The sequence below is a fragment of the Leptosomus discolor genome, chromosome 3 (assembly GCF_034619465.1).
Source record: "Leptosomus discolor isolate bLepDis1 chromosome 3, bLepDis1.hap2, whole genome shotgun sequence".
Classification (NCBI taxonomy): domain Eukaryota; kingdom Metazoa; phylum Chordata; class Aves; order Leptosomiformes; family Leptosomidae; genus Leptosomus; species Leptosomus discolor.
Genome location: NC_141393.1, coordinates 74,965,611 through 74,993,067, shown reverse-complemented (window position 1 = coordinate 74,993,067; position 27,457 = coordinate 74,965,611). Strand labels below are relative to the sequence as shown.

The window sequence follows — 27,457 nt, the reverse complement described above, 5'->3', positions numbered from 1 at the left end:
TCTAAAATAAAACATTTGTAGTTGGATAGGTTAAACTAGAATGAGAAATTAATGTAGGATAACTGAGAACGAGATCGTTATACGCATTTAGATGAATAAATAGCACCAGCCTCAAACTTCCCCAGAGTATTTTGTTTTTGCAGATAATTAAGGATTTTCTTAGATCACACTGTCAAATCCCATCCAGATAAACTGGAAACAAGAATCCCTTACAAACATTTATATTCTGTTACATATGTGCACTGCCTCCTTGTTCTTACACTCTGGACATTTAAACCAAGAACAAACAGTAATTATATAAAATACCATCTGAATTTCTTCTGTCACAACAATCTCCACCAATCTTTGATGAATACAGGAGTGGGAAAAAGAGATAATATAAACCAGCCATATCCACATGTTAATAAAAAGTAGTTCCTTCTTCCTGACTCACTCATACCTGCATAGTAATTACATTAAAAGCAGTGGTTTAACTTCTCCAGCAGCTCAGCTAAAACACCTCCAGAGGCAGTTATCACCATGAAGTATCCATGCCTGTTCTGTTCATCTCAGAATATCTGAAGGAACACAGCCTTAGGAGCGCTGGAGAACTGCAGGAGCAGTGACAAGACAAGCTGGGTTGCTACAGAATTTGAGGTGAAGAGTTCAGGTTTGGGTGATGTGCTATAACTACATAAGGGAGGAAGTTCGAAAAGGAAAGGGAGAAAAGAGGCCGAGGTCCTGAAATAAAAATGTATGTAGGGCTGGGGTACTAATTCATAGATAGGAGAGTGGAGGACGAAACAGAGGCATGTCTTCTCCAGTACATGATTTAGTCTGGCACAGTGCTACAGCATGCTACAAGTCCCACCGACAAAGCTGCTCAGAGCCACTGCTCAGGATGTTATCAGATCAGACTAGATTGGAAGCTTTGCAACATAGATGTCTAGTTAATCCTCTTCACAGGTCAATATCGATATCCCTTTCTGAATGGCAGCTTTTGTGCTCAGGTAACTGATATAACATGCTTTCCGACTAATCTGCATTTCTGTTTTACCTTTTTCTAAGTATGAAACTAGTTAGTTACTCTCAACACTATCTCTCAATCCTTACAAGATTTCAAGCATTGAATGAACATAAAAGACCCACCTGGTACAAATCATGCCATCAACCTGGTATTACAAGAATAATTTATTAAGATTTTGCCTGAAAGTAATACATAAGATGAAATCTTACGTAATTGTCAACATTTAAACACACCTCCTACTGCCCAGAATCCAGTGGCCTTGGGTTCTGATGAATTAAGTTCTAATAATGAGCTCTTCCACACATAGTACTAATGAGAGAGAGAAAAATGGTGCTTTAATTACAGTGATGAATAGTACAATATACCGGTTTGTTCAGTTACTATGTTTGACACAACAGAGACTGGAAGGTTGATTACTCATTGCAATTTAGGATGAGTCTCAGTTTGAGACAGAATGGAAGGAGTTTTTCATTTTCTACAATTTGCTGGAAAGGAACTCAAATAATATTTGAAAAAAGAACATAGAAACGTAGAGAAACTTAGGCAAACGCCATTCCCAAAGCAGGTCCAACTAGCTCAGGTTTCTCAACGTCTTTTCCAATCAAATTTTAATATCAACAAGGACGGAGAACCTACAATTGCTTTGGGCAACCATGTAATATCTTCTGTCATGGTAGAGTTACCCGGTATCCTTCTGAGTACAAAATCCGTGCCTCATGGTAAATAGATGGCTAAACTAAAATGTAGAGAAAGACTGCAGCTTTCATTTGCTTCAAATACCGAGCTCTCAATACCACTATATTTGCATCAAGCTTTTTTTTTTTCTTTTTTAAATAAAAGGTAAATATAGAACACTGCTTTCCTGCAAGAGGAGAGACAAAGTCAGCTGTGGTTCCCCCATTTCTCAACCAAAAAAGCATCAAAGCAGGGCCAAATTATCAACAGAAACCCCCAACTAAATTCCAGGATCATTGCTAAAAAGCCTGTGACTCACCCAAAGTCCAGCTGAACACTGCAAGTTGCCGTGCTGCTCTGTTACAATATAAATCCAGAATACGCTCAATAAAAGCAGAAAAAGATTCAGACTTTAATCCGGCATAATTCAGTGTACCACATACAACCTACGTTGTTACAAGACAGCGTGAAAAGTTGAAAACAAACGGGATGCCATCTTTCAAAGGTGGGAAACAAGCACAAACTTCTGCATGAAGAGCCAATATAAAACATTCTACATTTTCATCTGAACAGGCTCCTTGTAGTTTTCCTTCTTCTTTTCTATGTATACCCTTACATGTCATTTTTTAACGCTTCATTTAATAACATTATGGTGAGATGGCTGCATCTGCACAGTTCTGGGACTAGCTTTCCAGGGTAAGGTTTTAACTCCTGCATTCTACTCTATTTCCTCAGGAAGCGTGCCTCCCAGCTGCAGCTTGTGAGAGACTCTTGCCAAAATACAATACTGGAAATAGAGACTGAAATTACTCAGGGAAGGCATTTTAAGAACGACTTTTCATTATAAACAAGAGATTTGGCTTTTTGTTGCAAAACTCATCTTCATTTTTGAGCGGTGACCATCCTTCTTGGTACAAATTTGTATTTTTATTGTATGTTGGGAAAAAGGGTATCTTCTAGCGTCTTAGAGAAAACAAATTCAGTGGTGAAGCTAATGCCTCTGACACATAAGCACCCAAGATCTAGGGGCAACTTCATTTTGTCACATGTCAAATATCACCATATTTTTATAAAGCTGCTGCTCAAGAACACATGAAACATTTCTGTGATTTTTGTTAAACTGCTGACACAAAAAACCCATATCTATTTTTAGGACAGAAATACTAGAACCTTTCTTAGGCTTAGCTTTCTTTGTTGAGCTAAGAAATCAAAACCTTATGTCTCATCATTTCAACATACTATCTTTAAAAAGAGGAAAACTAGCTTCATTTTTTAATATGAAAACATAGTACGAAATCATCCTGCATCCGCATATGAACAGGCTCCTGGTAATTTCCTTGCTGCTTCTTTATCAACCATAAAAAGGCCAGAGAAACAAGGTCATCACAGTCATTACTGTAATCACAATTATATTAAGAATATGGGTTATTTGACCTTTCATCAAAGGTTTATAGGAGTATCACATTTACAGACTATAACACAGCACAGTAAGACATGAGAGGGAAACTGACCACGCCAAACATTTTCTTCTAAAATAACAGCCAAAGTCAAAACAAATTTCCCAGTCTCCTACTTAAATGAACTCTATCAGCAGCATTAAAGAAATTAAAACAGACACAGAAAATTACACTGATCACAAGAAACCTGTTTCTCTATGGCTGTTACTACAGTAAAACCTTGTAAGTGACAAGCTGCTGACTAATAGCATTACTAAATCAGACAGCTGACCAACAGTTTTGCATCTACTTATTAAAGGATTGAGACAGGCCAGCCACAACAGTGGCTGCTAAACATGGACATGGTCCACAGTGATGTTATAGCAAAAGTGGGATGTTACGGTTCTTTTGATAAATATATTGAAAAGTCTTTCCACTTGTTTGGTTAATTTGGACTAAAAAACAAGCTTTAAGATAGATCTTGAATCTCTAAAGTAGGGTTCTTCAGAGAAAGACTCATACATACGCACACACAGGCACAGAACAATTATTTTCCTGTAAACTTCATGATCTGGTTTTTTTGTTTTCCCAACTCCATACTCATGTATAATTTATACTTAAGAAAGAGCAATCTGCGTGCCTTCACAGAGATCCTGCTGTACCAGTAATCCTTTTTAATAAATTACTTGCACCCAGGGATGTCCACTTCATCCATTGCTGCAGATTTTTGCAGGACATCTGGCTGTAGCCCCCATCGCTATTAAGCTTCTGCCAAACATAGGGCCACACAGGCTACGTCTGTGTCAGGAAATGCTGTAGATCAACAGGAGAAGATTGGTAGACAGAAAAGGATTGGGCTTGCGACGGGATACCTATGATACAGACTTCTGTTGTCCATCATCACCCCACTTGAAAAATAATGTGGAAATTAAGCAGCTTACTAGTAAGGCAATGGATTGTCTTTCTATCAGCTTTTCACAAAAATGGGAAGGTCAGTGAAATAGTAGCTAAAGCTTGTCTTAAAAGTTACTTTGCTAATGGTGTGAAAAACAGTTATGGATATTATACCATCTTCAGTACATTTCCTTTCCAAGACACTGTCTTTTTAAAAATGAAAAGAGTCATTAGCTTGTGGCCTGCACATAGAAAAGACTAAAATGTTCTTTTCCAAACAATTAAGATAGAATAGGAGAATGTTGTGAACTGGAGACTACTTCTTGGTTAACTGGCAACCTAGGTAAAACAATGCTTGTTCTCATCCTTTACCAGTATCTGTTTGTAAACTGATACTTTTTATGGCATGAAAATGAATGAGAAAAGTCTCTCTCCTCCACATCCCTTTAGTAGTGAAATAATGGCCAGTTCATAAGTCTATTTAAAGATTAAAACAATAAAACACAATCATGTTCTCATTCCTTATGCCCTGCTGGTTCATAATGTTATTCCAGGAGATGCTGCATAATCAGTAGCTCTCAAAACAGTAAAGGCAATTGCAGCAACCACCTATTCCATTGTAGTAAACAACTATTTTCTTTGGCAAAATATCACTCCTCTTCTCCCCAACTAAGGCAAGCTGAGTAAGAGGGCTGGGTGACAAACAAAACAAAACAGAAGGCAGTTGAGCAGAAAAACACAAATACAGAAATGAAAAATGGTAACTCCTATCCTTTCCTTTCCAAGTAACACATTTCAATGACTTAAGATGGCAAGTACTAGAATGTACGGATTTGCTGTGCTTCTGAGAACAGCAGTAAATACCAATAGTATTACTGCTGCTATAAGCACAAGATACTGTCAGTGTGTACTGTCCAGAAACCACACAAGTCCTTCGCGTAACGATGGAAAAGGAATGATCCCCATATATGAACCTCAACTACTAAATCACCTTGTTAACGGGGAGGAGGAAGGGAGAAAAAGGCAGAGAAGGAACAGAAAAGGAGAATATTTTATAGTGTCCTTAAATGATGGATTCAGAGACCCACAGCTGTAAACATCGAGCCCCATCAGCAGTGCCACATACTACCATGGAAGGATCAGTGCTGGCCCTGGGCAAACGACAGGGAGGGCTGCAGTGTGTTTAAAAGCATGCGATTCCTGGCAAGTCAGGCAGTTTGACCGATTGGCTACACTATTTTGTCAGCCAAAAGGGTACCCCCACAGAACAAAAATCTTTGCTGGGCAATCTGGGTGTTGAACATTTGGAGGAACTGGAAACAGTTTTGTTTGGAGGAGTTGCAGAATAAGGTCGTGGAAATAGTAGGGACTGCAGAGGAATGACATCAAGCCAGGCCAAAGCCTCTGGAGAGGTACCATCCCAAGAACTTCATTGATGTTCTTCTTGACTGGACTAAATAAAGCAAAGAACAGCAGAAATTTTTATTTCCTGATTTTTTCTTAATTTCTGAATGCCTTGTTTTGCTGTGTTTTAAGTCTGTGGTTTGTTTGGGTTTTTTTCTATGCTTCCTTCTTAATAAAATTATAGATTGACTGACATATCTTCTTTCTCTTCAAGCATCCAAACTCCATAATTCCATAATCTTTAAATGGGAAGGGATGAAATTTGAGAAACTTTTCTGAATTACCTGTGAGAAACATTATTGGACATTTTAGCAACCAACTTAAAATCATGTTATATCAGAACTGAAGAAAGTATCTGTAACTCACATTACCTAAATACTTAAAGTAAAATCTTATCAAACCTAAAAAGCTAGTTGTCTGCATAGACAGGTCAATCTGTAGTATTTAAAAAAGTAAAAATCAGTATTGTGATAGTACCAAACAGAATGGACACTATTAGAAAAGCTGGTATATAATTCTCACTACAGAAGAAATACCACAGCACATTTATTGGTCACAGCTACAGGCAATACACATTACAGTATTTACCTGATCATCCCAAACACGATAAATCCAAACTGGTAAGCAATTTTGCCAAAAAAATTCTTACAGTACATGTTATAAATATGAAACACTGGGCAGAAGAACTTATCTGTATTAAAAGTTAAAACTTGTCTGTATTTTAAAGAGTACTCTAAAACACAGTTTAGACAATTTGACATTTGCCATATAGGAGGTGTAACAGTAAGCTGAACTGTTGTTGCTCAGTTGTTTTCTCATTTCTCGATATTTTACTCTATTATAAAACAACGAGGATTTTTATTTGCTTATTTCCTGTACTTCCCACAGCTGGCAAAACTGGTTAGCCTTATAGTCATTAAGTAATATGAACCCACTCCCCAAATATCGTACACTTGCACACCAAGTGATACAGGTTTTGATGCTATTCAGTCCTTCGGTGCATTCGTCATCTGCAGCATTTTCATGGTGATCAAGATTACAGGAAATGTCACAAGAAAGTGCTAAAATTACCCATTTTTTTAAGTTGCTATTAAATATTCATTCCAAGCAGAACAAGAAAACAGGTGATGTTACTCTCCAGAACACTTTTAAATTCATTTTTTCACCTCAACTCTTCGCTGCTTCAGTTTATAAAGGTTACTCATTATAATTGCTTCTTTACTACCATTCTCTTAGGTAATTTCCACTTGAATAATAAACTTTGCAGTATTATCAGTCATACATTCTATATTATCAGAAACGTGATTACCAAGCAAACTATCCTGTACAGCTACCTCTTTGGCGCACGATTTTTCCCTACCATTCTTAACAGTATCTACTGTTAAGAACGCATTTCCAAATGAACTTCTGTTATCATCTTTCCACTCTTCACATCCAGGCATAATCAAAACCTGCCAAAACATTCAAACAGTAGATTTTAATATATTTAACCTGCATTGAAACTAAGCCACACCATTTGTAATTATTTTTCAAATCATTCCTAATGTGGACATACAGCTTACTGTGTTCATCCTCAAACACAGAACAGTTGCTGTTTTGAGACACATGAAGAACTATGACAAAAAGACTTTTCCAAGTTATATGTTGGATACACAAGCACACATACCAAGCAAGGCAAAGAGGCACTATAGCGCCCCAAGAAATAACACAGGCTAGACTAATGCCAAGCCCACAAGAGAATGTACATGTGGTTTCTCCCTGAACAGAGGGCCCTGTAATATTTTAGCTTCTGGTAAGTAATGTGTACCTAGTGTACAAAATGCAGTTACAGCAGATAAAATAATGCTTTAAATTAATGTATTGTCCCACAACAGATGAAAGGTACAGAACTGAGGTATCTCAAGATGCCTGAAGAACTATTTCACAAGCTTATAATTATTGATGGTGATCAATCACACACGCATCTGCAATCATCACTTTAAATAAAGTAAGTTTCACTTCACAAAGGCAATTTCAAATTTTCATGTTGCTGCAAAGAAAAAGGACAAAGACAAAACCGATTAAGATGAACTGATAGGAGTATTCCTATTGGTACACATGCTTTCTACTGTGTCTGGCACTCTTCCCATTCATCCTCTTTGCACTTGGGTGCAAAGTAAACACTGACCATCAAAAAGCATATGGTGTAACACTTGCTATATAGTTCAAGTACTTCAAAAAGAAGTATCAAATCCAAATCATAATTTTGATTGTGCCTTTGCAGATGAGAAAGTCACTGCTTAATGCAAGTTACTCGTACTGAAAAAAAAAAAGATAAAATCAGTTTTGCACTTCAATGAATACGCACAGAGACGTTCAACCAGAGCAGCTCCTACAGACCGGAGGAACATTAACATCGTCACTCCTTTCTTCTCCGTGCATTACAGCCTGCAACTTGCTCACACCATGCCAGATGTGCAGTCATGCAACACGAAATGTGCTTCCAGCTCCATCCTTCACCCAGGCTCGAGCGCCGCAGGCCAGGCCGTATGCTGGGACGTGCTCTGAACACAGTCTGCTGTTCAGATACCCGTTCCCCACACCCACTGCAGAAAAGGCTGCAGGCTGGCTGGCAGCCAACTGGACCATACTGATCTACCAGCTTTGACTATAACTATGAAGTGGTTCAAAATAAAGAAAAGGCATGATAATAGCGATTCTCCAAACTTTTTACTTGGATACTATTCAAAATACTTCTATCATTCATTAACATGACCTTTACAATGGCTTTCGAATTAATCCCTAACTGACTACACCGGGATTCTCTTTACATAAATTCTTTTGGCAATTCTAGGTATCTCAGTGACAGACTACAAAAGTTATTCTGAATGCTGTCTTTATCTTAACTGTTTGGGTTTCGAACAAAAGTGAAAAGAATGTTATAGCATAGAATGTGAAGATGAATGGGAAAAAATAGGTTTTGTCCCTAACAAAGCAAGCATGTACGTTTTAGTGACTACTAATCTGAACAAGCCAATATAAAATCCAGGATTCCTTAAGTCTCACCACTAAGGGTATGCAAAATATCAATCTGCAAATGCTTCTATTCTATCAAATTATGTACACTGCATAAGACACCCTACTACTCAATCATTACTCCATAAAATCAAAGAGTACAGATCCCCACTGTGTCTACAAGTTGCGATGACTACTGAAGTGCATGCTCATCTAACTCATGCAACAGGTTTTCAGATCCTGTTTTTATTGCTGTTTTAAAATTATGATGGGAGGGAGAAAAAAAAAAACCATAAAAACACCTCATGACTTTCTCAGAAGTCCCCTAGCAGCCAGATGAATGCTCACAGCTTCACTCCTACGTTCAGTAATTTTGTGATCTTTAAATTCTAAATACTTGTCTTCAGTCCGTCATGTCTGTCACAGTAGGAGTGACACCCCATTTTACAGCCATAGTAAAAAGTCAATAGAAGCCAGTTTTAATGTACTAAAAGTGCTACCTAATGCTAAATGAACTAAAACTCAAGGCTCTTCACATTCTGAATGCCTGATTTCCCTACTTGTCGATTTGGCCCAATAACACACTTTGTTTATATATACAAATTTACATACACACACAAATATATCTACAGGAGTAAGATGTCAGAGTAGCTTTGCATGCAAATACTGTTACAACTGGCCTTAAACAGTGAGAATGAATCAGTCCTTCAAACAGCTTTATCCCTTTGAGATGTGAATGAGACAGGTTGTCATTGTTAGAGACTATAATCATGCTTTTGCCAGAGTCCCAAAACTACAAACGAAAATATCACTGGCTTTTCCGAGGTTTCCAGTATTTGGCATTGCACACTTTTTATTTATTTATTTATTTTTATTTTTTTTAAATTTTTGCACATAGATATAGAAATAATATTCCCAGTTTAGTTTTTACAGATACTGTTGTCTATATCAGAAAACTGTTTTGTTTTAAACAGATTATTTTTATAGATTAATCAGTCATTATAAACACTAGTTTTCTGTTGTTCCAGACATTGGCTTAACAAGTCTTGTTCAGCTCTTTATAAACTTAGGGCCTTTTCATTCCACTGTTACCCTGATGCAACATGAAAACTTGCCATTACACCCTGGTATTTCAACAAGACACTGGATGAAACAATTTAAACTCTCTCCTAATTACTGACAGTGAATGTACAGCCAAGATATAGTAGTGAATGTATTCATATTTGCAAATATACCACTATATAACCATGGTAAAACACACTGCTTGATGAGATGAAGACAAACAATTCTTTCATAAAAATAAATAAATAATAAATATCTATAGGCCTGATATTTATAGTCTTCTCAGTTTCCAGCTTTTATTCTGTATTTGATTAATTTAATAAACATTTCACTGAAGTACTAAGTAGCCCCACCTTAAGCACTACCTGGTGCATATTGAAATTTACAACAATCTAATCCAGGGAAAACCAAGTGATCTATCAAGTTTTCAAATTTCACCACAATATATCATTTAGCTTTCAACATATAACCAGGTTCAAACTGTTTATGCAAACGCAGATAACTGCATCCTCTAAAAGGGCATCTGAAATATGTAAGAGATTGCAAAAACAGTTTCTGTAAATATATAACTGAGTCTACTGTGACAGGATTTTTCACAGCAGCAAGTACAAAAGTCAACCTTTGAGACTGAATACTGGATTTAAAGAAGTAGTTAAACAATTAATAACAAAAACTAACATCTAAAACTACAGGATTAAAATAAACTTCCACTCAAAGTGCATATATCTTGATGGCTCCAACAAGTTAGATTACTAGGGAAAATGTGAGATTTTTACATGTGAGAGGGGAGTATAATCGTTTGACTAATTAGTTTGTGACATCAGTTCCAGATAAAAGCCTAAGTCACTTTTTCCCCTTTTCCGCCCATTACATTAGGGAAGAGTCATTCCAATGGTGTTATAAACCTAATCTTTTGAAAAATTCTAAACCCAAGAGAAACCTACTTAAAATAGTTTGCAAATCACTGATTAATATCTAGTAGCATCTATCACATGCTCAACATTATCTTGATGTTGAAAAGAAACCCATCCTGAATCACACAGCTCACGCACTAAGACTGAAGACAAAAACAGCAAAGTTGACTGGACAGTATTTTTTTTTTTGTATTAACTATATAATGTATCAAATTTAAATGGATTTTGGACAACAAAAGAACCTAAATTCACTTAAGTGTGAAACAGTTCTTTCAATGAAAAATGTCACAGTTTGGGATGAAAAGAAGAGAAAACAAGTGAAATTCTGGGGTAGATGTTATAAAGGAAGAACAGCCTCAACATCTAAGAATTGTAGATGAATCTCTTTGAAATTTCTTCTGCTAAAAATACTGTAGAAGGCAGTGATTAGCATGTAGTCACAGTATTTGCAAACATTCTAAACAAGAACGAAAACTTAATTGTCAATTTCAGTTGGAATAAAAAGGGGACAAGCCATAAAAGGAAATAACCTGGTATGTTGTTTTAGTAAATTCCATCTACCTAAAAACATTCCGCCTTTTCAACTGAAAACTGAGTGGCAGTCTTAAAGTCTAGGTGCATTGTACAACTTTGTACAATTGTTAAAATACTCGTCACATCAAAATGCCAGACAAAATACAATTCTGTTTTTATTTTTACATTACTTCTTCTAATAGTAGATCTCATTTGAGAAGTTTGGCAATATCCATTTCAGGTCAAATATAAATAAAATCTGGGATATACACTCATCCATATTTTCTAGTATATTCAAATATCTCAATACAGATTTACATAACATTATTTTTTCTTAGGAAAAATGTACACCCTGAGACAGTATCTATTATATTTGCAGGCTTCAGACAATGTTTAGTGAGAGGGAAAAAACCCAACTTACTCCCCACTTGAAGATTCCCCCCACCCCCCACCTCCCCCATACTCAAGCAATACTTTCAAGATGAAACTCTGAAAGCCCCTGACACTCTCAGTAAATATTTCCACTTTGAAGTGTCAGTTATTCTGTAAACAGAAGCCTTCCAATCAATCTTTCCTGCATGTAGACCTGCTATTCTAATGAAAAGGGCTTAGAGAAGAAGAAATTGTGACCCTGATCTGTTACTGTTTTAGTTACAACACTGTTGGCAGTGCAATGAAAGAAAGTTTTGAAGATACTTTACTGCCAAATTCGTAAAGAAAAGCAGTTTCCTTGTTCTGTAGGTCCTGTACTTTGCCAACTAAAAAATAAGAATGAAGAAAAGGTTTTCACTCCCTCCTATAGTACACAGCAAGCCAACACTTTTGAAAGGAATGACTTGTGCACCACAACTTCATTTTCACCTTGCTACTTCTCAAAGCTAATCTTTGCTTAAACACTTTATCACTGAATTCCATTTGAACTTAGTGTAGTACTAGTAACTGGTATCAGCTGTCAGTTTAATGTATGACATTAGGTAATAAAGTTCAAATAGACTAACATTAAGTAATAAAGTTCAAAAAGTTGAATTATTGTAATCCATAATTTTCTGTAGTATTGTATGTTTCTATTTTAATCACAATCCACTATTTTTCCCCCAGAAACTATGATAATAAGGTACGAGATAATGGGATGTCTAGTCACCAACAGATTAGCAATGTATTATTTTAATCCGTGAAGTACCATGTACACTGATGCCACTGCAAGAAGCAGAGGAGTAGAGGTGGGAGTTATCCCGTGGGAGAAAAAAAATTATCATCCTTCTGGAAGAAGATATTCCTGGCAATAGGCTTTATCACACCATGCCTACACACAGATCTGGAGGTCTCTGCTTTATTGGGGTTGTCACAAATTGATGACAACCTTTGGATAGTATAACTGAAGCACTCTCAGGAAGCACCTCCAAGCACTTGGCTCTGGTTATCTTTTGGTAACAAAAAGGAGGAAAGTGGAAAGAAGGTAAGTTGCTCTACAACAGTGAAGCTTTGTGGATTGATGGACTGTGTGCTCCATTCTCAGGTGTAACTTCACTTCTCCTCCCACCCAGACACCACTCTTAAGTCTCCTCAAAGATCCAGTTCCCACCCTGAGCCTTCTAATCTCTTCCATTTTTCCCTCAGACCTACATCCTGAGGGCCTTCTTGAACTATTCTCAGTATGTGCTGACTCAGGAAGGAAGCTCATCAGAGTCCATAGCTAGCTGGTGTGCACTTCAGCCTTTCCTTTGGCAAAGGAGGGAGTTTGGCTCGCTCTCCTCTAATCCAGCAGCTATCTCCAACATGCTTGTAAGAACTTGTACAAGAAAGAATTTGTAAAATAAATAATCAACAGGAGATAGATATAGGCCATCTGTAAGTGGAACAAAAGACAAAAACAAAGTATCATTTGACTAGGATTAAACTTGCAAATTCAGATCATATTTTAAATTCTCTTCAAAGAACGGTTGGGAAAGGTACAGAAGCATTGCAAAGAACAAGTAGTCAGCAGTGTATACCTTCAGGAAAACTTAAAGGCAAATTTAGTCAGTGGTTATACTGGAAGAATGGTATTTTTCTAGATAAAATAACTAGGGGAAAGAAAAAATCTAGAAGACTACAGTTTGGATAAGACAACAAATGTACAATATGGTCAAAAATTAATATATTTTAAAATAACATGAAAACAGTCTTGCATGATTTTAACTGTAATTTGGTCATCAAGATGGTAGCTAAGATGAATATTATCTAAAAATAACTAAGACCTTCATACATGAAAAAGTGATGGAACTGGCAGGAGAGACACGTAGTTATCACCCCAGTGACTGCAGCACCTTTTTTAAATGACAGTAAGTGTTGGTAGTCTTCAGTGCTGCTGTCCAAGGTTTCAGCCTTAAAAAGGTGGCTAATAGCTCATTTCTTTGATGACTGAGGACACTCGTGTTTAAGAAATAATGGCCTACAGAGAAACATTTCAATTTTATTAGGAGTATACACAGTGACCTGCAAGCTGATACTACTATCTTTCACTTTTTTCAAGAGAGTTCTAATTCTGTCTTCTAAAAAGTGTATTAATTATTGATAGCCTTTGGATTATCTGCAAGTGTGCCAATTTCATGCATAACCTACATTTTCATCTCAGAGTCTAGAGCAAATAAGTAGAGAAAAAATATTACATTTTAAAAATTACAGAATGATTTAAAGATGAGTCCTCTGTACATATCAAGCTATTCTTTCCCATAACTCCAAGAACACTGGGGACATTCCAAAAGACTAGAAGAAATGAAACGGTGGATTTTTTTTTTTTTGAGAATCAGCAGACAGTACAAATAATTTTAAGGCCCCATATCCTTCTTCTGATCTCATGCAAAATAATTTCACCAAACAGCTTGATTTCTAAAGAAAAAAAAGACAATGCCAATTAAATCATGAACTTGCAGAATATAAGCCACTTTTAAAATTCACTTATAAATGTAACTGAAAAGTCTAGAGTGCCATTATGAGTGCAAGGCATCTAACTTGATACTAATACATTCTGACTAAATAGAATTTTTAATGCTGGATACATTGAACAGATTTATAATAACTGTAAGCTGAAAATGCAACTCTGAGCATGGAATCAGCAACAAATAGGTGCATTTTCCAAGAAACAGCACAGGGATGAGTTGTCAGCTCACTACCTCTTACTATTTTTACCAATGGCCTAGGAAAAAACCTCACCACTGATCAGGTTTGAAGAGAACGCAAAGTTTGTGTGAAAGGTAGCTAAGGAAGAAGATTAATCAGAGGAGCAGAGCAATCAGTTCTCCCTCTAAATTCGGGAGGGCAAGAAAAGAATCAAACAAGCCACACTGAAACAGAAGGTTCTACCTTAGCTAAAAAAAAATGCAAGCTATAATAATAAGAAAGGTACTATCTTCTCAGGTAAAGGAAAGATTTGAAGTTGTTTGAGAAAAGGAACCTAAAATAATTGACACTGTAGCCATATGTACGATAAGAGCATAATTGTGTTTAAGTCATTAAGACATCAGATCTTGTTAGAACAAGCAAGGCTGCATTATCCTTCTTCCTCCTCCATAATCAGTACAAGCCAATAATACCAAGCCACATGTAGCCTGTTACATAAGTTCTCAGTTTCCCTATGTTCTGGGAAAACCAGACAAATTATCCCTCAGTGCCTAGAGGCACATGGGCATTATTTTTTGTTGTCATTGTCGAAAGTACATAGTACTTTAGTAGGATTTTTTTTTTGCCCCCCCACAAAGCTTTGACCTGGAAAAATAAGACTTCTCAGGCATATGCATATGCTGACTTAGAGAAAATGCAATTCACGATGCTAACAATAAAGACAAAAAAAGAACTGGAGAGTACCCGGGGACACCATGACACCTTAGAAGACACTGGAGTAATTTGACTGATGCCATTATTGTCCAATTACTACACTAAAACTGATTGCAAGTTCAGTAAGTAAGTTAACTGAGTAGGAGTTTTAGCATCAGGATTTTCTTCTCTAGCAGTTCTTTCCTAGTGTCTATACTATTTCTTTATCGACTCCATCATTACCACACTATTTTACTTCCCAATCCTGTAAGTTAAGTTTTCTCTGTATTTCTTCCTGTTGCTGAAGAAAAACTAAAAGCAAGAGTTTGAATAATCTCATTCTTTGCAGACACCTACGTACTAGATACATTTCACCATAAAGAAGTCAGCGATGCAGAAGTTACGAGGCTTCCCTAACAAAACAATATACTGAATTACATTAACTTACAGTCTTTCTATGGCAGTCATACCTTTTTTTTTTTTTAAACATCTTCACAGGGAACTTCTAAATATCATTAGACAGGTTTGGTTTTGCTTTTGGGAGTGAGTTAAGCAGAGGAGTAAGAGGGAAAAAAAAAGTAAAACTTGTTCAAAATTGTGAACTGAATTTTCTTTCCCTCAACGTTTTGTCCATGCCATTGTTTCCCTGTTACATATTGGGATGTAACCCCACATAGTCCTGTATTTCACTCCAACCCCCTCTTTTTTTTTTTCTTCCCCACAGAGCATCCAAGGTGTTAATGTAACACAATGCTTAAAAGTGAATTGAGCTCCTTACAAAAGTCTGTATCAACCTTTTGCATCAGGGTGGATAACACCTAGGTAAATCGCTGATCAGACGACACAATCTGAGGTTAGAGTATAATCACCCGAATGTGAGCATACAATTAATGTCATCCTGCCACAAGAGGCAGCTGACATACAGGTGCACGTCAACTGCAGACTCTAGTTTGAAAGACTCACACCATCATGTGTTGTGCCCTCCAAGCCTTGACAAGGTCCCAGTTAGAATCCTGGGTCCAGTTTTCAGCAAAACCTGTCAAAGATTGGCACCAAATGGAGGACATTTGGAATGAAGGTAAGGTTTGGGAAAAAGTGTGAAGGAGACACTACCTCCCCACAGATAAAAGGCTGCTACAAGAAGGAAGGGAATAAACTGTTCTTCATGTTCATAGTAGACGCAGCATAAAATAAGGGGCTGATACTGCAGAAAAGATTTAAGAAAGAAATTTAAGAAAAAGACGACACTCTGATGGAAGGGTTCTTCCAACTGATGATATGGCAAAATAAAGCCCCCATCGCCCCCAAACTCCAGAGGCTAATTTATAAATTATAGGTCAGCAGGCCAGTGTCAGTAAAAAGGATGTAACGTGGTACAACTTCTGTAACTAAACCTCTCAACAAATGCTGTTGATAATACAGATTGCATTTTCTAGCTGTTTTCAACAGCACTTAATTGGCACCTACTGCAGTAGGCTTGCTGCCTAAACGCCACTGTGCAATTTACTTCAAAATATATTAATATCCTTTAATAGTGTAACAGATACCTCACTTTCATATTCAACGAACATAAGTACCCCTATATAATGAGATTTGCTATTACACACTACATACATTTAATAATTATACCAGGTAAAATTAATCTGATCCACCATTACATGCTTACCCAATATCTACGTATTCACTCTGTTTTTCTTGTATATTTTCTTTCTTTAAAGCTCAGAATAATTTTTAACTTGCTACTTCTTTAAAACCAAACAGTTAAAAAAATTCAATAACCACTTCACATTGTAAATACTTATTTCATAAATATTGACTGCTAAGTGTTCTAAATCGTGTTCCAAACAGCCAACTTAAAGCCTATAAAGAGCTCTTGCCATTTCAACTTTCAAGAGATGCCATCAGTCTTGACAACTGACTGATTTGGATCTCTAGATACTGCTAGATGATTATATAAACTGTGATAAAGATAGCTCTTCCCAATCTTCTAAAAATAATTAAGTTGTAGGACCTCTTCCTACAAAGACTTTGCTATTTATTCATTGGTCTTACATTCATGGCTCAGGAAAGCTAAGAAATATACGGTACGGGGAGACATCCTTCTTAATAACCTTCTGATGGATGGGGGAAAGCTGAGTCTTCCACATTTATAGTAGACAGTCAACTTGAAGAGCACTATTACAGTGAAGTTATAACTAAAAAGTTACCAGATAATGTTTTAATACAAATCTTAAATTGTTTTATTTACATAGGACCAATTCTATTGGATTTTACTTTGGATAATCTGAAGATTTATTTCTGCAAGGTAATAAAATTTCCTACTAGGTCATATAAATCCAACAGTTCATAGAAAACCTACCAGTTTATACAAATGACTGAAGTGCACTGCTATTACTGCATTTCCCTAAGCATCAAACAAAAGACTAGACATACTATAGAGACCTTACATTTTGTTAGTTCAACCTCAGGAAAAAAAAAAATCCCATAGTGTTAAATTCCACAGAGTTTGTAAGAACAAAAATTTTAATGTTATAATCCATCTGCTCTGATGACAGAGTGTGCTCTTTGCTGGTAAGTGAGGGCAGACTGCCAGGTTCATGTGTGCAGATTAACAAATGCAGATTAGCAGTGTTCTTTTGTACTATATTGGAGCAGCTGCTGCATTATGGGGAGTACAAACTGTATTCCTTCCACAGTCGGTGTGGTTTTGTCCCCTTGTTGCTGTGTGTGCGTACTACACAGAGCTGGTAGTGAAGCTCTCCTTATGTTTACATGACTGACCCACACCTCCCACTAAAAGCAGCTCACTATTTTCCATAATAGGAAGAAAGCAGTGCTCTTAACCAAGTAACTGCCTGCTACAACCATGCAAGATTTTTAGCTTTCCCCTATCCAGCAGAAGGGTATTAAGAAAGATTTCTCTTAGCATAATTTGAATAAACTAACTGATGAAGAAATACCTTCTAGGTAGTCTGTAAAATAACTCACAGATTCTTCTTTTTCTAAAAAGCTTAGTTACTATACTCCAAAATATAGCCAACCTAGAAGAAGTAAGACCATTCCTAAACATTTATTTAAATAACCTTTTTCACATATTTAAAGAGATACAAAGAAAATTCACAGCAGCAAAGCAACAGCCAAAAGCTGAACCACACTACTTAACAGTGGTGTTGAAACAGGAAAAAAAAAATGTTCTTGAACTGTGTTTTACAAAATAGTATTTCAAAGTTAATGAAAATACTTCCTGACTTGTCTAGAAAGCATTTTCTACATGGTACCTGGCATTCTTCACAGATTAATTCATACCATCTTTCTTTCATAATTTATACCTCCTTTTAACTGTTTTCACTTGTTGGGCTGCAGGAGTGGTTTTTTGTGGCCTGTTTTTCAGTTTGTTGGGCTGTTTGTTTGGATTTTTTTTAATTAAACACCCCCCCTTTTGTCTTTTTTCCCCCAGGTTAGAGCAACGTAAGAACACTAAGAATACAATCAAAAGCTCTTTGGTTCAAAACTTTAGTTTTCTCAAGGCAGAATACCAACTATTTTTTTCAGCCCCCACAGCACTCCACGCCACCTAATTACCAATGAAGTGAATCAGACAGACAACAGTCAATAACGACGCACTGCTTTATTGTCTCATGAAAGGCAGGAGACTTGACTTTCAGAGGTACTACCTTCTCTTTAGGTATACGTTCACTTTATTTCCTGTCATCATTCCAACAGCAGCAGTTTGGTTTATTTTGTGTATTATGTATCTCGATTGAAAGATGTGCTGCAATATTCTCTCCTCATTTTAGTAAAACATTAAATGTAACTGCCACAATTTTCGTGTAAAATAAACATGAAAATGCACTGCTATTTCTGAACATTGCCTTCTATGTTCATCTGGCAAAGGCAAATGTAAGGCCAGTTCTGTATAGATCCGAGAACACACTTTCAGTTCAATACAAGCAGCACAGTCTATTCAATAGCTCTGCACAACTGAAATGAATCCTGTAAGAGCTGTTAAAAAGAACAATCAGATTTTGTTATTTTACATGTAAGGATTCATAGTGATACAAATTCGAAATGCCAGCTACATTGCTGGAAGCATGAATAGGACCAAAATCCTACATACACATTTGTACTGAAATTAAGGATGCAGGAAGAAAAAAATTACAAAAATGAAAATTAAAGTTAGAGAAATATAGGCGGCTTTCAGTTTTCTTTTGTGGGGAGAGTTGCAAACACGAAAGCAAGCGGACAGGATCAGGTTTTTAGCACTAGAGTTGCTGGAGAAGACCAGTAAAGAAACCCTACTTCGCATTCCTTGCAGACATAACTTTGGTGTCAGTACCTCTGCTACCTTCCACACTAGTTGCTGCACTTGATGCACAAATTGAGCAGACAGCATTCCATGAAAACCCAAAGGATGTTGCAAGAGACTTTGTGGTTACCTGTGTCATCCACAGATTTCTCATACAGGTATCTACATTACCTTTTGGAGTTAATTCCTACCTTTGTTTGCAGATAGTCCTTGTTAAACAGATTTCAAAACTGATGCTCTAAGAATAAATGTCTATCGTTTCCCAAGGAGATCTTTCTAACAAATAATAGTCCTTTACTACAATTTTTCTTTTCAGCTATTCATAGACTAAGAGACATAAAATAAAAGTAAGCACAGAACAACTCAATTATGTAATTTTATTTCATCTGCAGTTTCTTTCAACTGGCTCAAAGAAACACAGAAGTGACTGAATTTGACTGCAGACAAGCTAACCATTTACAGTGCAAAAGAACGGCATTAGTAGCAGATAACCAGCCATAGAGCTCAGTTTCAGAAAAAGAGCAGGCCTAGATTAAAGACACTCTTCAGTCCCAGAAAATTACAGAAATAAACAAAACCCTAGTAGACTCACACTGATAACCTGTATTTGTTTTGTGCACGCTGGACTCTAGCCAAACACACATAGAACACATCCCAAGTCACTGCTGCTATTTACATGACACAGAAAAAAAAATCATTTTCTACATACAAGACAAACACAATTAAAAACAAGCGGCAGGCAAAACAAAAGCCCCAGGCTATGAGCCAACATAAGCTGCATGAGAAAAAGGACACTAAGTTACAAGTTAGAACGGCAAGAGCAGAATAAACTTTATGAAGAGTTATAGCAGTTGTCAAAACCAAGCGCAAACCTTGGGCTTGATGGAGCTTGGTATCCACGTTGCTTTACTACATCAAACGATGTTTTTGCAACGCTGACTGAATTGTGATAGCACATCTGACACAAGACCAGCAAAAATACTGGATCACTGTTTCCAAGCAAATGAGAACCTTACAATGAATGTGTGTGGAGATGAGTCTAGAAAGAGCAAAAATTATAGAACATCTAAAGATTACATTATCCCAGCCCAAAACCACAGCTGACTGGTTCTGTGGCACATTAGACCAAATACACTAAACTCAGACTCTGTTTCACCACTCTATTCGCTCATTATTTTAATCTTCTGTGAAACATACTACTATGCAAGATGCTTAAATATCACAAGTCAGTTAATACTAGAATCTGGTGTTTTAACTAACAAATTATGGTATCTATGGGCTCAAGTCAAGTAACTGCAAATTCTTTTCACGTGTCCTCATCTAAGAAGTACTTCACAATAGCACAGGAATGGAAACTTGTTACATCATGCCTAAAACCAGGAAAAAAAAAACTTCTTCAGGGCAGAAGCCACATCTTATTTCTTTGTTCTATGAAGTGTTTAGTGTACTTTTTGTTGCTTTACAGAGTTAAAGGAATTCTACAGCGTGAAAGCACAGAGGCTGCAGCATGTAGCTGCAAGCTAACTGGGTGAGCTGCTGAGTCCTTCATCAAGGAGAAATACTCCACTGATGAGAGGGACTGTCATTTCAAATGAATGCAGTCTGTCAGAAAGACCAAGAATCTGGATTGCAGAATGAGTTAACCACTTACTGTCTGCCATCTTATTCAGAAGGAGATCCAGATTCTGGCTAGGAGTACAAACCCAGAACTATCAATCCCCCTTCCTTCTGAGTCTCACTGGCTAGGACTAACTTCACAACTATTACTGCACAACAGAAAAGCAGAAACTGTGCAAAGGTGCCAGCAATCACCTCTACTCCCTTCTCAGGTGATTCACTTCCATCAGGTTTACTCTAGTCCTCTGAAATGAGTACCCCTGGGCGAGTGGGCTACTGTAGGTGTGGTCCTAGAGCCCACCTTCCAGTTTAGCTGCTGAAAGAAATTGCATTCGTGCGGAGATGACTCCACAATGCAAATCAGAAGTGCAGTAACTGGGAGAAATATGGAGATTTACCTCAAATGGGCACTCCTGATCACCACTAAAAAGCTAATACAGGCAAACCTAATTATACCTCAGTTACAGCCTGGACTCATGAACTGCTACAGAGAGAATTATTGCCAGACTTCCTCACAGAAGACATCTTCCAGGAAGAAGGTAATTTGCAAGTAAATGGATAGACAATTTGGATGACGGCACACTACTTTTTATAATAAGAACACATACGCACAAATTGCGTCTCAGGGAGGTAACAGTTTTTAATCCAACCAGCTATTATGGACTTGTTGCTGGGATTTTGCTGGAGCCTCTCATTCCCTTCACATCTTGGCTGACAATTGTATGGAGGATTTAAGTATTTCTTGATTAGTGACAGTACTTTTAAAAAATAGTTATACATGGGTGTAAGTTTAAGGTAGCTGCTCAGCTGGTTGACATTTGTCTGTAACAGTATTTTTCCAAATTAGAGTTCAAATTTTAACAGTTAAACTTTGAGTGCATTATGCTTAGTACATTTTTTTATATTTTCCCATACTGAGAAGGTAATACAAAGAAATATTTAAAAGTATGGCATATTTTCCTGGAGATAGTATTTACATACAGGGTATTTACTAACCTTTTTCTGGTCACTAAATTTTATTAAGAACTTTTTTTTTTTTGCAGAAATATTGCAAGATAGTAACTTTTTTTTTTTAGTCAGATGAAAAAGCCCTATCAGTGCATAACAAAAAGGGCAGGAAAATACATTTTTGGCACAGATCTGGTAATAGTTTGTAACATCCCAGAATCCCAGGAGTTGGAAGGGACCTCTGGAGATCATCTGGTCCAACTCCCCTGCCAAAGCAGGTTCACCTAGAGCAGGTCACACAGGAACACATTCAGGCGGATTTTGAATATCTCCAGAGAAGGAGACTCCACAGCCTCCCTGGGCAGCCTGTTCCAGTGCTCTGCCACCCTCAGATTACTGTATCTGTACACCCCCCAACACACACTGGTTTTAAACAGGTATTCGAGATTTGACATTATTATCCCTCAAGCTTGAAGTTTAGTTGGTTTTGGCCCTGCCATATTAGGGACAGAGCCCAGGCAGTACAGAAGTCCACAACTTGGGTAATTATACAACTTCACTGCAGAGTATCAGGCAGCAAAGAAGTAAGATGCTGATTCTTTACTCCCTTCCCCCCACAGCAGAAGCACATTGCAGGGACTTGGGGGAAGGAAAGCATTTCTTAACTCCTCACTGAATCTGTTTATTCTTCCCACCACTTGAGGCAAGTTGCAAGAGATCAACACAGGAATACAAAATGGCCAGCCTGATTAAATATCAGAATTCTCGTAAAGGACTTGGCTTGTCAAATACATTATTCAGTTGATATAAAATTATTGGCATAATGCAGAAACTTGTCTGAAAGTCTCTTCTGGTTCATCCTGTAGGAACAGATATAGATAGATAGATATGTTTTCTAAACAAAGAAACCAAATATGTATTTGGGAAAAAAATATGAAAAAATCCAAATTGCCTTCCTCTTGTGTACCAGGCATTTGAAGGTTTAAGTCAGTTTGTCTCATGAAGTAAATATGAAGATTAAAAAAGATAAATCAACACGGAAATATAAAAGTTAATCTTGACTTGAGCAGTGATCTATGCATATTATATCTGGAAGCATTAAAACAAAATTATTGCATAATTATCAGAACCATGCTGAATTCTTAAGCTATTTCTGATTCCTATAGCCTGTCTAAATCCCACATATGATTTCCATAAGGAAGTGCCTGCTTAAGACAGTTTTGGTTTGTTTTGGTTTTGGTTTTTTTGGGTTTTTTAATGCAATTGGAACTTGCCAACTGAAGTAAGTATCTTTGCTCATATTTTTGCAACTTAACTTTCACAAACTTTTCAAGCATCAGGTAATTCCTTTCATACTCCTGACCTGAAGTATAATTTTCATTAGATAAATACTCTGGTTCCTGGTTCAACACTGTTTCAATTCCAAGCTCAAGACTATTTCTGCACTGTTTGAAGTCTAATGTAGCAGAGCCAAGACTATATAAGTTTCAACCTGGAGAGTAATACATGGTATTTCATTCTTTTGCTCCCTACTAAAAATAAATGCAACAGGATGATCTTATCAAATAAGAACAATTTAACAAAAATAAACACAGAATTAAGTTTTAACGGCTTGCAATACATGGAGAACAGAAACAGAGGTATCAATGAATAGTTCTATAGTGTTATCACAAGATGCAATCTCTCAGGAACAGATACTTTCAATTACAAGTTCAATTCAATTACAAATTAAATCAGAACAAGCCTAAAGAAAAACCTAACTTTCAATTTTACCAGAAAAACAAATGTAAGAAACGTGGACAAACCAAACATAAGAAAGACTAAACCAAACCAGACTCCACATAGACTTCCCTACCCCTACACAGGGGAGGCTTTAACAGAAGCCTTTGTTCCTGATCCTGTGTACTAATTTTGTAACTGTCTCTTTCCTAATCCCATTCCACTTGACAAAACCAATTTTTAGATGTACATACATCTATGTACGTATATTCCGATACACACAAACACAAGAAATCACAGCTTTTCAAACTAGATATTAATGCAGCCAAGTCATGACTAACAAGGAAACTACATCTATCCTGACCCCAGTGGATAAACACATACACTCATTTCCTAGGCTTTTTGAAGACTTTAATGTATAAAGGTGCTTGCTAGAAAAATGTTCAGGTATAGCTACTTAAGAAACAGAGAAGACCAACATTTGACAGGCCTGCTTTCTAAGTAGTCACACGTGAAGTAGATCAACAATTAGTCACCACAGCCATCACAGCTACAAACATACAGTACAAGGAATTCCGAGTCTGTTGACTACAGCTACACGCGTTAACGCACAAGTAAGATGACAACATTCCATACTCAAATCTCTTTCCATAGTTTCATTTCATAATATAACTCACTCCTTTTCAGCTATAGAAATGTAGTACATCTGAGCAGATAATAAATGTCCTCTAACAAATAACATCTTTCCCCTATTTATGGGGAAGATGGGCTAGCAAAGAGAAAGACTACCATGCTATTTTCTATTAAATTATTCTTCAAAAGGACAGTGAACATAGGTGTAACACAATCTGGTCTACTAGAGGAACGTATGAGTCAATTACATATGCAAACTTTCTATTCTACGTAAAAAAATCATACCAAGCTCTAGGGCAGGTTATACATCTTACTTTGTAAGACTTGTAGAAACTGTGACATACAGAACACTAGGAAAGGTACTGGGAGACATCAAGAGGATAATTTTAAGACTTGTCAATACCGCAACAGCCGGAATTGAAGTTCTCTGCCAACTTTGATAACTGTATAATGAGGATGAAGGTTAAGACTTCCGAATTAAAATGCAGCGTTGCTGCTTGAAACTTGCATAGGGATGTAAGCTTAGCACAAAGAATTAAAATTCTTGGGCTCAGAATATTAGTTTTGAGACTAGTTTCACAGTCATTTCTTTGGAACCAACTGCTTTAGACATGGCCACCCTTCTGCCCAAGCCAGCTGTGTTTCCACTCTGATGTTCCCTCTCATTGTCACAGCCCAGCTGCTCGTGAACTAACTCAGCAGCACCAGTACAGTCATCTGTTGCTGGTACTGGAGTAGAGACAACTGACCTGAGCAGAGTAGAAATCTGGGGATGTCAACTGTTACAACATTGATACATTAATAACTCCTTACTGGACTATACCTAAACAACACAGGAAAGAAAGACACCAACACCCAGTCAAGCACAAGGGAAATACAAAATCGCCATTGAAATGCATTTTAAGCAACATTAATCACTGAGTTAAAGATCAGCAAACCAAACTAGAGCATACTGATATTTTTCTCAACTGACAACTCTGAAAAGAGATGCCTCTTACAACTACTCTAGAAAGGGATTAAATTAAAATAAATCAAAGGGGAAAAACATAGTCTGGTAAATGCAAGCAGGTAACCTTATCTTCCTTCAGAGACAAGAAGGGAATTAAGTTCTGCAAAAACATGAACAATCAGGAACTTTGTTTCTTAATACCTTAAATGCTTTGACTTGTATGAACATTATCAATGCTTACTCCTAAACTACTCATGACTGTTTCAAGTGTCTTGCAAATTTTGTATCACTTCAGTATGTCTTACTCGCTATCCACAGCCACTTGTTTTTTGCTGAGCTTTCCTTTTTAAAAAGGCTATCAAGATCAAAAAAGAGAGACTGGCAAAATTTCAAGTTATCTGCATTCCCTGATCACAGCTTAGTAATAAGGAAAAAGTGTCACAACTAGTTTTATTACTATTGTTGAAATATTAGGCCTTAAGCATTCTATGAGCAGGAAAGAATTTTCAAATAAAACACAAAGTGCATGTACAGACTTCAGTCTTTATATCACAGCAACTGGCTACTGCCCCTTCTAAAACACATTTGTGCAAACTATGAGGTCTAATACTTCTTGGCAATACTGTATGGAAGAAATCATTAATTACTAATTAGTAGCTTTGATGGCGCACCTGTAAAGCCCTGTAACTTATCACTTGATACCAGCTGATCAGATGAGAGAGTCTCTAGTCATTTTGCCAAACACTTATCAGGCTTCTTACATGTTAGTAAACACAAGTTGCTAATAAGCAGATGATAAAAATGTATCTGTATTTGTCTTCACACACCTTCGTTCTAGCAGCAGCTACAGGTCACAGACCATAAAAGTACCAAAGGACCTAAAACAGAGCAGTCAGACAACTCCAGAGGGTAGACTCAAATAAAAAAGAGCCTGGGAAAAATCAGACTGCAGTCTAGATTCAGCTAACAGATGACAGAAAGTTTATAGAAGCCTTCTCTCTACTGGACATTTTATTCCTTGTGTCCAATGTATGCTAATCTAAAAAAGACCAGATTGTGCCACGAGTACCTCCAAGTATAGTATAGCAGCAACAGTAGTTCCATTGATATCACAATATCTTGCTTGTGATTTCAAATGAGCAAGCCTAACCTCCGTATTAGAATGGAAATAATCAGCTCAACCTTTGTAGTCTCATACTTTACGCTTACTAAATTTATCTTCTATATCTAATATTAAACAATAAAAAGGTAAAAATAATTTTAAATACTTGACTTTAAATATAGCTGAATCTTATTCTATCATACTGTCATTTTATAAACATCCATATATTATAGATAATTTTTTTTAAGTTGGCTCCAAACAAGGAAGAAAATTCATGACTTAGTAATAGAATTATTCATCTGTTGAACTAATGTTTTAATTAGCAGTTGTATAAAGCTATAAAACATTATTAAAAGTCTCCATGAAAGAATATACCATTGTTGCGTGTTCTACATCCACTTAATATGTAACTGGTGACTATTGAATATTATTGGGTTGAATTGTCTATGTCATCAAAACTTTTTTTTAAGCTTTAACCAAAGATTTCTATAAGGAGGGGAAAAGAAACCCAACCTATTTTCAAACACAGAAATATTCACTGACAGTCAGTGCTGTAAAACTGAAAGTTATCATATTGTCACTGCTACATTTAAAAAACTTAACATTTGAACTAAGTAGAACGGTAGGTGTTTCTGAGCATTAGTACAGAGAAAATATACCTGTACTGACAGCTATAAGCAGACAGAAAAAACAAACAAAAACAATCAAAAGCCTCCCTGTAATGAACCACATTTAACTGAAGAAAAATACTTCAACATAATGATGCATGTAAAAAGACAGATACGTAGTTATTGGGAGCACACAGAAGAATAGAAAAAACGTAACATACAAGCTTTAAACACTCACCATCTGAATTGGTTTTTTGTGAAGATCTCGTTCAGTCACCAACTTTTCTTGGTCAGTGACATAAAGGCCTTTTTGTGCCAGGGCTTGTATAACAGCATCATGACCTAGAAGTGGCTTTGCAGCATCACTCTTCAGAATAAGGCTCCCAGCACGACAGTAGAGTTCTGCAGACAGCAGCAAGTTAACAACAGGTGGTTTAATGTGCTCCTGGTCATACTGGTCTGTGTAAAATGGTTCACGTAGTTCTTCTGGAACATTTTCTACAATGACAAAATAAAAAGCATTAGTCGATATCAGAAAGGATAGATTATAGCATTAGGGGTTTTTTATACATATTAACTCAAAATTATGTTAAAGAAAGCATATTCAAGAGAAGGCCAGTCTTTACCAGTCATCATGATATAAAACACCGGGGAAAACTGCATACAAAGGTAACATTTGAACTATAAATAGAAACTTGAGAAAAATGCAAAAAATAAAACAATTTAAAAAAAAAAAAAAAAAGTTCCACACCGCAAAGGCCACATCAGAAAGCCAACCTGCGGTTTACAGCATCATTGCTTTAAAACATCTTGGCTTCTGCAAATACATGTCCAAACATTCTTATTTCCTTTAGTGTAACATTATATAGGTCAGACATATAAAGG

At 36.7% G+C, this 27,457-nt stretch overlaps 1 protein-coding gene across 2 annotated transcripts in view; it reads right to left on the bottom strand.

Annotated features, from left to right (window-relative positions):
- The window catches only part of CAMSAP2 (calmodulin regulated spectrin associated protein family member 2), a 90,772-nt gene that overhangs the window by 51,526 nt on the left and 11,789 nt on the right, over positions 1 to 27,457 (bottom strand). For both annotated transcript variants that reach the window (XM_086463482.1, XM_086463481.1), the window contains exon 2: positions 26,811 to 27,070. In XM_086463482.1, coding sequence (XP_086319608.1) covers positions 26,811 to 27,070 — 260 coding nt within the window. The remainder of the gene's footprint in view (positions 1 to 26,810; positions 27,071 to 27,457) is intronic.